General features: G+C 43.2%; 1 protein-coding gene across 1 annotated transcript in view; it reads right to left on the bottom strand.

Annotated features, from left to right (window-relative positions):
* cilp2 (cartilage intermediate layer protein 2) overlaps positions 1 to 5,674 on the bottom strand; it is a 42,178-nt gene extending 36,504 nt beyond the window's left edge. Inside the window, exon 1 of the mRNA XM_080212694.1 lies at positions 5,480 to 5,674. Within this exon, the coding sequence (XP_080068820.1) occupies positions 5,480 to 5,549 (70 nt within the window). The 5' untranslated portion in view covers positions 5,550 to 5,674. The remainder of the gene's footprint in view (positions 1 to 5,479) is intronic.
* Positions 5,675 to 13,838: the final 8,164 nt, after the last annotated feature.

Below are 13,838 nucleotides of genomic sequence, written 5' to 3'. Positions count from 1 at the left end.
GGCAAATAAGTGCATAACCCATTGAAAATGGCAGGACTAGTTAAGAGAAGGGTTAATGAAACAGAGTCTCCAAAGTTCATTAATGGGGTATAGAGTACTTGAGTAAGGAGGTCATGTTGAAATTGTATAAGAGACTGGTCTGGCCTCAGCTGGAGTTTTGTGTACAGCTCTGAGCACTGCACTTGAGGAAGGATGTAAAGGCAGTGGAGGGAGTGTAGAAAAGATGCACAAAAATGATTCCTGGAATGAAGAACTTCAATTATAAAGATATATTGGAGAAGCTTGGACTGTTTTCCTTGATGTAAAGAAGGCAGAGAAGAGATTTAGTAGAGGCATTCAGAATTATGAAGGGTCTGGGCAAACTAAATAGGGAGAAACTCTTCCCACTGGTGAAATGACCAAGGACAAGAGGGCACAGATTGAAAGTAATTGGTAAAAGAAGCAAAGTGATTTGCAAGAAAAGTTCTTTGTACCGTGAATGGCTAGGGCCTGGACTGGACTCAGTGCGATGGAGGCAGATTCAATGGAAACATTCAAAACAGGAATTAGATTATTATTTTAAAAGGATGAATATGCAGGATTACAGTGAGAAAGCAGGAAAACAACACTAAGACATTACACATTTGGAGAGCTGGTGCAGAAATGATGGGCTGAATGAACTCCTTCTACACTGTAATAATTCTGTTATTCAATTGTTATTCTAGGTTTTCCCCTCATGTTGCCTCTGGTTCTTCAATCATCTTCAACCTCTGTCCTCTGGCTAGCAATGCTTCAGCCATTTCCCAACAAGAGGCTTCCTTGAAACCTCTCTCTACAAGTCTTTGTTGCAATATTTTGAAACTGGGGACTTGCTAGGCCTCCTCCAGAGACTAGATAAGAGTCAACCATGAGAGTCTTGGACTGGAACCACTTATAGGATCTTACTGGATATGGGCAGTAGTTTTCCTCCCCTATTGGTGAACTGATTGGAGTATGAGAATCACAATCCCAGATTTTTAATTCCTCCTCTCCTGCAATTTCATTTCAAAGGAGGTTTGTCATCTCTAAGGGCGGCACAGTGACACAGTGGTTAGCACTGCCACCTCACAGCACCAGGAACCTGGGTTTGATTCCTGGCTTGGGTCCTTATCTGTGTGGAGTCTGCACATTCTCCCCGTGTCTGCATGGGGTTTCCTCTGGGTGCTCTGGTTTCCTCCCACACTCCAAAGATGTGCGGGCTAGGTTGATTGGCCATGCTAAATTGCCTCTTATTGTTAGGGGAGCTAGGAGGGTAGATATGTGGGATTGCAGGGATAGGACCTGTGTCTGATTATTATCGGTGCAGACTTGATGGGCCAAATGGCCTCCTTCTGCACTGTAGATTCTATGATTGAAGTTGGGTGAGAGGGGGACGGTGGAGGTAAAAGATTCCAATTCACCATCTAAAGATGTGCCCAAGCAGATGACCAAACCCTGGGATTAACCATCTCTTCTCCAATGCTGCGAGCCATCTCCTACCTGTCCTCACTTCTGCCTCGGAGGAATGATCTTCCTCAGGATTCCAGAAACTTCAAGAGAATACAAAAACCATTTAAAAAAAACATACAGTGCCCTACCCCTGCCCCTGTCACTTAAGAATGAATTGTGCTCCTGCAAGCGTGATTAACTTGTATACACTGGGATAACATGGTCACACCACTTCACTGTATATTTCTTCTCTGTAAGTGATCTTTTGCCTACTTGCTACCAGCTTCACTCTGACCTGTAGCTGTTTTTGAACAGCAGCCAGTGGTCCATACAAACATATTCAGAGCAGATAGAAACATAGAAACAAAACACAGGAATAGGCCATTTGGCCCTTTGAGCCTGCATTGCCATTTATTTTGATCATGGCTTATCATTAAAATGAATATTCTGATCCCTTCTTCCCCACCATATCCCTTGGTCCCTTTAGCACAAAAGCTATATCTAATTTCTTCTTGAAATCACACAATGTTTTGGCCTCAACTACTTTCTATGGTAGTGAATTCCACAGACTCAACGCACTGGATGAAGAAATTTCTCCTCATCTCAGTTCTAAAAAGTTTAGCCCTTGTCCTCAAACTATGACCCCAAGTTCTGGACCCCCCACTATCGGGAGCATTCTTTCTGAATCTGCCCAGTCTAATCCTGTTAGAATTTTATAAGTTTTTACGAGGTCCCCTCTCATTCTTCTAAACTCCAGTGAATATAATCCTAACCAACTTAGTTTCTCCTCTCAGGACAGACCAGGCTTCAACACATAAGCAAGGCAAAAAGGAGAAAGATTTGCATTAACATAGCATTTTTTCATGACCATAAGATGTCACAAAGTATTTTTCAGCCAATTAAGGCATTTTGAAGAGTAGTTGTAATTAAAGGAGAACCGGAATCTAACCACCCTTCACTCCTGCCAGATTTTCCTATCCCGCCACAGTAACAGTTGTCAAATTCTCTGACTTCTCTGCAGTGGGAGCATGGCGTGAACGGGCGGTAAGATTATGCCAGAGATTCTTACTTTGGCTTTTACGTAAATCGGCTGTGAATTACTGAGTAACATTAATACTTTACAACACTGTCTGTCAAAATAAACAGAGCTGAAATTTGAAATGAACACCAATAGTTGTCACTGTTTGATTGATGTGACCGACTGCCCATTTTAAACATGAACCATTTAAGATTGTAGTTGTCACACGTGAAGATTAACCTCAAAACGATGTCAAAAATGGTTGAGAATTACTGTGCAAAGTCACCCTTCCTGAACACAAATCTTTTGAATGTTCAGGGATCCTTGACAACAGTAGCATACTCAGAGCTCCGAATGGTTACTAATCCACATTCGTTCTGAATGATCTGATCACTAGCTCATGTGGGATCTTGCTGTGCACAAGTTAACCACTGCATTTCTTAACTTTTCAACAGTGACTGACTGCACTTTGCAAATTGGCTGTGAAAAAGCTTCAATGGGTCTGGAGGTGCTATGGAATTGTAAATTGCTGTTCGTTCTTCACTAGGGTGGCATGGTGGCACAGTGGTTAGCACTGCTGCTTCTTAGCGCCAGAGAGTTAGGTTCAATTCCCATCTTGGGTCATGGTCTGTGCAGAGTCTGAACGTTCTCCCCGTGTCTGCGTGGTGCGTTGGCCATGCTAAATTCTCGTACCCGAACAGACGCCAGAGTGAGGCAACTAGGGGATTTTCACAGTAACTTCATTGCAGTGTTAATGTTAGCCTATTTGTGACTAATAAGTAAATAATTAAGATTAGGAAAAGCTGGAAACACACAGTGGGCAAAAAGGGACTCTAATAAATAAAGAATTGTTTTCTTGCATCTATTTCAGGAAATTTGAACCAATAAAAAGTTTAATGTTTAAAAGTTTATTTATTAGTGTCACAGGTAGGCTTACATTAACACTGCAATGAAGTTACTGTGAAAAATCCTCCAGTTGCCACACTCTGGCATCTGTTCAGGTTAATGCACCTAACCAGCATGTCTTTCAGACTGTGGGAGGAAACCGGAGCACCTGGAGGAAACCTACACAGACACGGGGAGAACGTGCAGACTCCACACAAACAGTGACCCAAGCCAGGAATCAAACTCGGATCCCTGGTGCCGTGAGGCCGCAGTGCTAACCACTGTGCCACTGTGCCAGCCTACATCAAAATGTTCAGAGGCTGGCACTGCACAGTGGAAAGCAGAACCTCAAAATATTTCCATCCCGCTTTCCCTTCAGATTTCAGCTGTGGTTCAGCGGGCAAGGCTTTTGCTTTGGAATCAAAATGGTTGTGGGGTTCAAGTCCCACTCCAGAGGCTTTGAGATCACAATCCAGACTGGCATTCCCAGTTTCCACGTTCTCCATGTTTCTTTCGGGTGCTCCGGTTTCTTCCCATATTCTGAAAGACTTGCTGGTTGGGTGTATTGACCTGAGCAGGCGCCAGACTTTGGCGACTAGGGGAATTTCATGGTAACTTTATTGCAGTGTTAAGGTAAGCCTTACTTGTGACTAATAAATAAACTTTATCCCACAGTGTTGGATGTGCAGGCCCTGTCTGCCCTCTCAGGTGGATCAGAAAGATCCCATTGCACTATTTGTAGAGCAGGAGAGATTTCCCTGTTGTAACGGCTTACATTTATCCCTAAATCAACACCACTAAAATAGTTGGTCTGGTCATTATGAAGTCGCTGTTTGTGGGAGCTGCTGTGCACAGATTGCCTGCAGTTTCCCTGCAAGTGACGACACATCAAAAAGTATTTCAAATAGTTGCACAATCCCAAATTGTAAGCGGTCCCACCATTCATGCTTAGTTTTTCATTTTGCGTATCCATTGTAATCGTGATCAACTCGAATAGTCTTCTTCACTCAGTCAATAAGTCTCACAACACCAGGTTAAAGTCCAATATGTTTATTTAGAATCAAATAAATCAGGTGAGTCAGAAGGAGCAGTGCTCCAAAAGCTTGTGATTCCAAATAAACCTGTTGGACTTTAACCTGTTGTAAGACTTTTTACTGTGCCCACTCCAGTCCAACACCAGCATCTCCACATCATCGCTACTATAGCTCAGTCAATCAAGTCCATTTTTTGGTGTTGCCGCTGTCTGGTGTCAGTCCAGTTCTGTTTGTTTTCTCTCATCCAGCCCCTGGACAGCCTAGCCTTGGATAGAGTAGCACAAGGTGCACACAGCATGTATTAGTTTAGACTCAAGTCCTGCTCAGTGCAGATTGCACTGGCAGAAGCTGCCACCTCACCCAAGCACTGGTGTGCCCTTAAGTCCCAGGCACTGCCCAGCTATTTGATTTTGGAAGAAGCATGCGGAAAAGTCAAACCCTGTCCTCATTCAACATACAGGCATTTTTGAACTTGTGGCTCAGCGGGCAAGGCTTTTGCTTTGGAATCAAAATGGTTGTGGGGTTCAAGTCCCACTCCAGAGGCTTTGAGCACATAATCCAGACTGGCATTCCCAGTTTCCCCCCCCCCTCATTTCCCCACCCCAGCTCCCTTCACCCAGCCCAAGGTCACTGAGTCCAGTAGCACTCTTTACAAAGATAACCCAGAAACTGAATGGGAAACCTCCTAGTGTTTGTGTCTACCTCTTCCCAGGAGAATGACCTCCTCCACAACCAGACCAAAGCCATTCCAAACATCCACCAGAGGAGAGAAAATACTGGAATTTCTGAGTCAGTTTTGACGGTCAGGATGCGAAGGGAAAATGATATGATCCCAGCAGGACAGGGAACTTGCCGAATGAATGACAGGGAAGGGAGAAAGCAGCACTGATAGACATTGAAAACATTATTGATGAAACTGCAACATCAGATCTGGGATGTAAGGATGAAATGACAACTATCAGATGCCCCCCCCCCCTCCCAAGTGTTACTTGCAATCGGTCCACGATATCTGGGATCCCCCCTAAAGAGCCAATCAGGGCAGAGGAACTCCGAGAAACTTAAATCAGTTCATAAGTTGCATTTTAAAGTTTCCTACCTTCAGCTGAAACAGGTTGCTGTTCATAGACAAGGAGGGCGAGGAGTAGACAAACTCTCCCCAGCTGCATGCTCGCCTCGCCTGCTTGTTCTCACTGAGTTTGTGTACTGATTCTCCAGCGAAAGAAATAAAGAGTAAGAACTTTTCAAGGTGAGGTGTAGCTGGCTGGTTGTGCAGAGCACTGAGGCTGCTGGAGCTGTGTGTGCTGAGCAGGGCAGCGGAGCTAAGCCGCCTGTATTTATATCGCTGTGTCCAGTTCGCTTGATTGGTCCGAGCTATCAGTCCACATTCCTCAGCCTGGCATGTTGGTGGACGCCGGGAGGGGAGAAGCTGATTCGGTTATGATGAGGAAAGCAAGATAGTGGAAATTTTAAAAAATCCTTCTTTTTCGATAACAATTTTTAAAAGCTCTTTCTTTTTATGTGAGTAAACTGTTTTTGCCAAAAACAATTCTCAGAGTTGGACAAGCTTGTTGCAAGTTGGCTTAACTCCAACTTTGCCCCAGGAATGATGTGGAGATGCCAGCGTTGGAATGGAGCGGGCACAGTAAGAAGTCAAACAGGTTTATTTGGAGTCGCGAGCTTTCGGAGCGCTGCTCCTTCATCAGGTGAGGGGAGAGCTCCAAAAGCTCGTGATTCCAAATAAACCTGTTGGACTTTAACCTGGTGTTGTGAGACTTTACCCAGAAAGGTAAGGTGTGTCTTTGTCTCAATGTCTCAAGTGATTTGATTGGAAACTAGACAACATTCCAAAGGGCTTCTGAGCCCTTCCCCTCCCCCCTCCTCATTTCTCTTTCAAAGGCTGCCGGGTGAACTAAATGTGAACCCTATGTACAAATCCATTCCCTGGACACTAATAGTTGGTGTATTTTTCGAACGTGAAGGTGGAAACCTTAGCGCAGTCGGTAACCCCCGAGGTGTGTTTCCTAGGGTTCAAACCCCACTCCAGGCACACAATGCAGGCTAACACTCTCGACACAGTACTGAGGGGGTGCTGCCCTGTCAGAGGTGTCATCTTGAGGATGCAGCATTAAACCAAGGCAGCATTTGCTCTCTCAGATGGATGGGAAAGATCCCACAGCATTAAACTAAAGGAAAGCAGGGTGGTTTTCTCTCCAGTGCGCTTTGTTCCTTAACCAACAAAGTTAAAGTTAAAAATTAAAGTTTATTTATTAATCACAAGTAAGGTTTACATTTACACTGCAATGAAGTTATTGTGAAATTCCCCTAGTCACCTCACTCTGGAGCCTGTTCAGGTCAATGCACCTAACCAGCACATCTTTCAGACTATGGGAGGAAACCGGAGCACCCAGAGGAAACCCACGCGACATGGGCAGAATGTGCAAACTCCACACAGACAATGACCCAAGCAAGGAATTGAACCCAAGGTCCCTGGCACTGTGAGGCAGTAGCGCTAACCACTGTGCTATGCCAGCCACTAAACTAAAAGCAGATGATCTAGTAATTGACTGCATTGTTGTTTGTGGGAGCTTGCTGTGCACAAATTGGCTGCCACATTTCCTACACAAAACATTGGTACACTTCAAAAAAAACTTCGTTGGCTGCAGGTCTCAAATATGCATCAAGCCTCCTCTGTGTTACTTTTTCCCCAGTTTTCACTTTATTTATTGTTATAAAACCATTCAAACTGTAATTATGAAGAACTCAGTATTAACTCTGCTAGCGTACTGAAAACCAATAAAGCACAATATAAATACAATCTCCTAAAGCCCAGTCAATTTGTATTTGATGCTTTTTCATTCAATGCTGCAGTTAAAACTACAACCAGATTCCAATCTTTACTTAAGAATATTTTCAATTTTGAACGCTTTTCAGGCTTAAAATCTGTGACTTCCTGTGGAGGTTTGGCAGGGTCTGTTAGAATGGGAATCCCTCCCCCCCACAAATCGCTCCTAATGAATCTGAGACTTGGATATGGTGACAGGCAGGATGACTGGGGAAGAATGAGCCTAAGATTTGCATTTAAAGTTTATTTATTGGTGTCACAAACAAGCTTACATTAACACGGCAGTGAAGTTACTGTGAAAATCCCCAAGTCACCACACTCTGGTGCCTGTTTGGATACATTGGGGGACAATTTTTAGCATGGCCAATGCTAAACCAGCTAGTCTTTCAGATTGTGGGAGGAAATTGAAGCACCCAGAGGAAACCCACGCAGTCACGGGCAGAATGTGCAGACTCCACACAGGTAGTGACGCAAGCAGGGAATCAAACTTGGGTCCCTGGTACTGTGAGACAGCAGTGCTAACCACTGTGCCACCCTACCCACACCCGTGTGGGTGTCTGGAGGAGTAGTCTATCGTCCCCAGGTCCAGATTGGGTTGTGCTAGGCAGGAAGCACCCTGCCCCTTAAAAACTCACCGGCAAGAATTGCAGTTGGGCCCCACTGGCGTTGGGACAGGTGTGCTGCCATGAAAATCCTGCCATGAGAATCCTGCGTGGTCAGCTCCCAGTAGGGAACACACAGATTTTAGCTGCCCAGTATTAATTAATAACTTCAAAGCGGTAAAGGCACTTTAGGTGGTTAAATTTCATGTTCAGTTTGAAGGGGAGAACTGTGAGTCTAAGACAAGTGTTTTAAACCTAAACAAGGGTATGAAGACAGGGCCAGCTAAAGTGAACTGTGAAACTAAGTTTAAAGGTATAAAAACAGGATGTCATGGCAGACTTTTAAGGAGATATTTAATAGCGCCCAGTAAAAAGTTAGCCCCAATCTTGCTGGCCATTCATGCCACGCTCCCTCTGCAACAAGGTCAGAGAATTTGATGCCAAACCTTCACTCACTATAGCAGGATGGGAAAATCCTGCTGACCTGAATGGTGGTAACATTCCAGCCTGACTCTTAGAGAAGAATGCATCATTTATGGATAAATAAGATGCTGGAATCTGAAACAAAAACAGAAAATACTGGAAAATCTCAGCAGCTCTGACAAAAGGGTCATCTAGACCCAAAACCTTGGCTCTATTCTCTCCCCACAAATGCTGTCAGACTAGCTAAGATTTTCCAGCATTTTCTGTTTTTGTTGCAAAGATTAGTGTGCGTCAGAAAATTGAATGCAACCAGCAAAGAATTAAGAAAGGGAGAAAGGAAAATACGGGAGACAGATAGCTAGTAGTATAAAAATAGATACAAAACATTTCTACAAGGGTCAGCCAGCGGGGACGTAGGTTCAAGGTGAGGGGAAGGAGATTTAGGGGGGATGTGAGGAAACAATTTTTTACCCAGAGGGTGGTGACGGTCTGGAATGCGCTGCCTGGGAGGACGGTGGAGGTGGGCTGCCTCACATCCTTTAAAAAGTACCTGGGTAAACACTTTGCACATTATAATATTCAAGGCTATGGACCAAATGCTGGTCGGTGGGATTAGGTGGGAGATCAGGTATACCTTGCATGTTGATGCAGACTTGATGTCTTTGACATTGTTTCATTCTATGATTCTATGAGATATGAAAAGAGAAACTAAAGCTTGGTCTTCTGGAGAGTGAGTCTGAAGAACTAATAATGGAAAACAAGGAAATAGTGGAGGATGGGAACAGGTGTCTTGTATCTTTACTGTAAAAGACTTAGAAAACTTCCCAAAAGGTATTTGAAAATCAAGAGATGAAAGGAAGGGAGAATATAAAGTAGTCACTTTCATCAGGGAAAAGGTGCTGGGAAACTATAGACCTAAAGGTAGGCAAATCCCAGTCCAACATCCTAAGGTCTTAAAAGAAATGGCTGAAGAGATAGTAGAGGTATTGGATATATTCTTCCAGAATTTCCTATATTCTAGATTGAAAAATAGCAAACATAACACCTTTATTGAAGAAAGGAGGGAAACAGAAAGCAGGAAACTTTGGGTCCACTAACCTAACTAGTGTCACAGGGAAACTGCTAGAATCCATTATTAAGGAAGTTATAACAGGATACATAGAAAATCATAATGTGATCAGGCAGGGTCAACGTGGTTTTGTGAAAGGGAAATCATGTTCATGCAATTTGTTTGAACTATTTGAAGAAATAACAAGCAAGATGGATAAAGGGGTGCCTGTAGATGTGATGTACTTATATTTCCAAAATGCACTTAAGAAGGTGCCACATTCAATGTTACTTCACAAAGTTGGAACATATGGTGTAGGGGGTAACATGTTAGCACAGATAGAAGATTGATTAGCTAACCGGAACTAGAAAGGAGGGATAAATGACCCTTTCTTGGGTTGGCAAACTGTAATCAGTGAGTGCACAAGGATCAGTATTGGGGCTTCAACTATTTACAATCTAATGACTTGGATGAAGGGAGCTATGGTGGCCAACTTTGCTGACAACACCAAGATAGGTAAGAGAGTAAGTTGTCAAAGAGAAGGATAAGATTTCTCAAAGGGATCAAGAAAGGTAAAACGCGTGGGCAAAAAATTTGCAGATTCAGTTTAATGTGGGAAAAGGTGAGCTTGTGCACTTTGGCAGAAAAAAAATGGAAAAAACAATATACTGTTTAAATGGAGAGAGATTGCAAAATTCAGTGGTATAGAGGGATCTGGGTGTCCTGGTACATTAACCACAAAATATTGTTATGCAGGTACAGCGAGTCATTAAGATGACAAATTAAATGTTGTCCTTGATTGTAAGGGGAATCAAATATAAATGCAAAGAAGATTTATTGGAGGGAGACTGGAGTTTTTCTGAGAACGCATCTGGAGTATTCTATACAGTTTTGATCTCTTTATTTGAAAAAAGATATACTTGCATTAGGAGCAATTCAGAGAAAATTCGCATAACTGATTCTGAAGATGAAAAACTTATCTCAAGAAGAAAGGTTGAACAGGTTGGACCAATACCCATTAGAGTTTAGAAGAGAGTAATCTTCGAATTACAGGATCATGGAATCCTTACAGTACAGAAGGAGGCCATTTGGCCCATTGAGTCTGCACCAGCTCTCTGAAGGAGCACCCAGCCAGGGCCTTCCTTCTGCCCTATCCCCATGGCATTTGCCATGGCTAATCCACCTAACCTACATATCTTTGGACTGTTAGAGGAAATCGGAGCACCTGGACAAAACCCACGCAGACATGGGGAGAATGTGCAAATTCTACACAGTCACCTGAGGCCAGCAATGAGCCTGGATCCCTGGCACTGTGAGGCAGCAGTGCTAACCACTGTGTCACCTTGCCACTCACACTAATCTCCTTCCTTCTCCAAAAGGTAAAAGATGATGGCTAAGGGAACCACAAGCTACAATAAGGGAATGGAAAGAAAGACCACTATATATAGTACTTCGCAAAGTGTAGTCATTGTTGTAGGAAAGGTGACAGCCAATCTGTATAGAGCAAGATCCTACAAGCAGCAATGTGATAATAACCAGCTTAAATACATTCAGCGATGTTGCTTGGGGGATAAATACTGGGCCAAGACAATGTGTGAGAACTCTACGGCTCTTTTTTCAAATAGTGGTTGTGGGACCTTTTACATCCAACAAAGGAGACAGGCAGAGCCTCACGTCCCATCTGAAAAATGGCACCTGCAACAGTGTGGCATTCCCTCAGTTTTACACAGAGAGTGTCAACCCAGAGTTTTCTGAGTTCCAGTCTTTAATTTGACTAGTGGTGTGGGGGACACAGCAATTTGGAAGGAAGCTTGTGAGCTCCACACAAATTATCCTTTTTAAGATATTGTGCGTGGCCGGCCAGGTAAAGCACCACATAGTGAATTGTACACGGTACTCACCACAGAATAGAGTTAGAAGGGTCATTGGACTTGACCCTATAACTCAGAGGCAACTGTGCCACCCACTGAGCCATGGGTGAATCGTTGCCAATGGACCTCATGGGGGCAAGCCAGAAGAAACCTTCCTCTACATTTTATTGTGCAAAGGCAAACCTGGAGGTTTTGAGACCGACAGTTGGAGCAAGATGGGCAAAACTTTTGCATTCTTAAACAAGAATACATTTTTTTAAAATAGCTGAGGTTGATTGTTTACACAGCTTGTGTATGAATGGAAGCAAAGAGGGGAACTTTAATTAAGTATGACTCTTAGGGTGAAAGAGTTAAGGATGATTACAAGTGCAGACGGACTCTAGTAACCTCATTCCCAATGCACCCAGAGGTTTTTATTTCTTGGACAAAGTTTACACATTCTGTCTGGTTTTGAACTTCTGTGCAATGGGAAGTGATTTAGGAGTTTGGAATTTTAATGCTCGATTCATGAGTGTTTCTATATAATGTGAGAGAATGGGAAGTGATTGGGCTGTTTGGAATTCTTCACTGGTTTATGTGTGCTGTGCTGGAAGGTTTCCATTGCCTGATTTGTAAACCTTCAGTATATTTTGTCCTGTTCAAAGTAAAGTACAAGACAGGCTGAGGCCATTCAGCCCATCATGCCAGTGCCAGCTCATTGATAGAACTACACAATAGTCCCATTACCCTATTCTTTCATCGCAGCCCTTGGTTTCCTATTCCAGTATGATACTGCGATGCAGCAGGTATCTGCTGTGGCAGCATTTGAACTTGGGTTCCTGGGTCCGCAAGCAGGAGCCAGACCTTCTTGTCACTTGCCACTTCAACACACCCTACTCTCTTGTCAACATGTCCGTCCTTGTCTTTTTGCAATGTTCTAGTGAACTCCAGCGCAAACTGGGGAACAGAACCTCATCTTAGCCTGAAAGATGTGCTGGTCAGGTGCACTGACCATGCCAAATTCTCTCTCTCTCAGTGCATCCAAACAGGTGCCAGAGTGTGGTAACTGGGGGATTTTCACAGCAACTTCATTGCAGTGCTAATGTAAAAAGTGACACTAATAAGAACTTTAATGCTGAAATCTTGGCACCATCTTTTACTTTAAGTATCTGTTTCCCAGGGCCTCAGAAATGTGAAAATCCTCACTTTACTCAGCCTTCCTTTCCTGATTCTTTCAAAAACAAAGTTTGGGCATAAGTTGTTGAGAGGTTTAGATTGGGTGGATTCTCAGAGGCTATTTCCCAGGGCTGAAATGGTCACTACGAGAGGACACAGGTTTAAGGTGCTGGGGAGTAGGTACAGAGGAGATGTCAGGGATAAGTTTTTCACTCAGAGGGTGGTGGGTGAGTGGAATCGGCTGCTGTCAGTGGTGGTTGAGGCGAACTAGTTGGGATCTTTTAAGAGACTTCTGGATGAGTATATGGGATTTAAGATACTTTACAGTCTTCTGGACTGAACACTGAATTCAACAACTTCAGAGCACAAACTCTCTCCTCCACCTTCACCTCATTTGCATTTATTTTATTTAATTTTGTTTCACCTCACTCATCCATTTTATCATCCTTCTTTCTCACTTCCGTTTTTCCACTTCTCCATTCCAACCCTCCTTCTTGCCCCCTCTCAGCACCCCCCATCTCCACCCCACACCCACCTCCCTTTCAGGGCTACTGCCATAATCCCCAGGCAATCTCTTAACAATCTGTACCTCTGTTATGTCATTTACACATTTTGTTCACTTAATGGATATTTTTAACACCTTCTCAGTCTTCTGTATCATCATTTACATTCCTTCGTACAATTCCATACCCCTCCCCACCCAATTTTTCCTCATAGTATAAATCTCTGCTGATTCTCTTTGCTTTTGGCTCTGACAAAGAGTCATCCAGTCTCAAAATGTTGCCTCTATTCTCTTTCCACTGATGCTGTCAGACCTGCTGAGATTTTCCAGCATTTTCCATTTTTGCCCCAGAATATTTGCTGAGTTTCTGGATTAATAACCTAGCACCAGGCCTCTCCCTGGGATTATTGAAAGGTGGAGTAGGTTTGAGGGCTGATTGGTCTATTCTTGCTCCTAGTTCTTATGTTCAACCTGTTCAAGAATTCTGGAACATTAATATTGAAATCCAGTGGCAGAAAACAGAAATAATGACTTTGATATCTAGGTCACACAGTAGGGAAATTAATTTGTGTGAATACTGGTGCAAGATCTTCCATCGAGAGAACTATTAAATCTCAGAAAAGATTATTTCTTTTCATTTCAATAGAACATTTTGCTTCCAGGGATTGTTTAATAAATCAGTCGCTTGCGTGAAGAGAAACTGAGATTTTAAGCCCATACACAATTAAAGAATGTGTGGGAATTTCATCTTTAAAACATTCCGTGTTTTTCCAATTTAAATACCATGAAGATCTGATAATTTGCGCAAAAGAGCTCTGAGATGCAGATAGTCACAGTGTGGATGAGATGTATTGTGATGGTTTCCTTTGAAGATGGGCCAAGGTTGATTAGAATATTTAAAAGGGCAGCCCAGACTTAAGAATGTGCAAACTTTGGGATTTGCACAAAGCAAGATGAATGGAAACTTGGGAGGGAGGAGGAGAGGCATAAACAAAAGTCAGTTGTCGTGTTT

The sequence above is a fragment of the Carcharhinus amblyrhynchos genome, chromosome 26, assembly GCF_965287045.1.
Source record: "Carcharhinus amblyrhynchos chromosome 26, sCarAmb.v2.hapA, whole genome shotgun sequence".
NCBI classification, from domain to species: Eukaryota; Metazoa; Chordata; class Chondrichthyes; order Carcharhiniformes; family Carcharhinidae; genus Carcharhinus; species Carcharhinus amblyrhynchos.
Note: the sequence above shows the minus strand (reverse complement) of the source record. Positions and strands in the feature narration are given on the sequence as shown.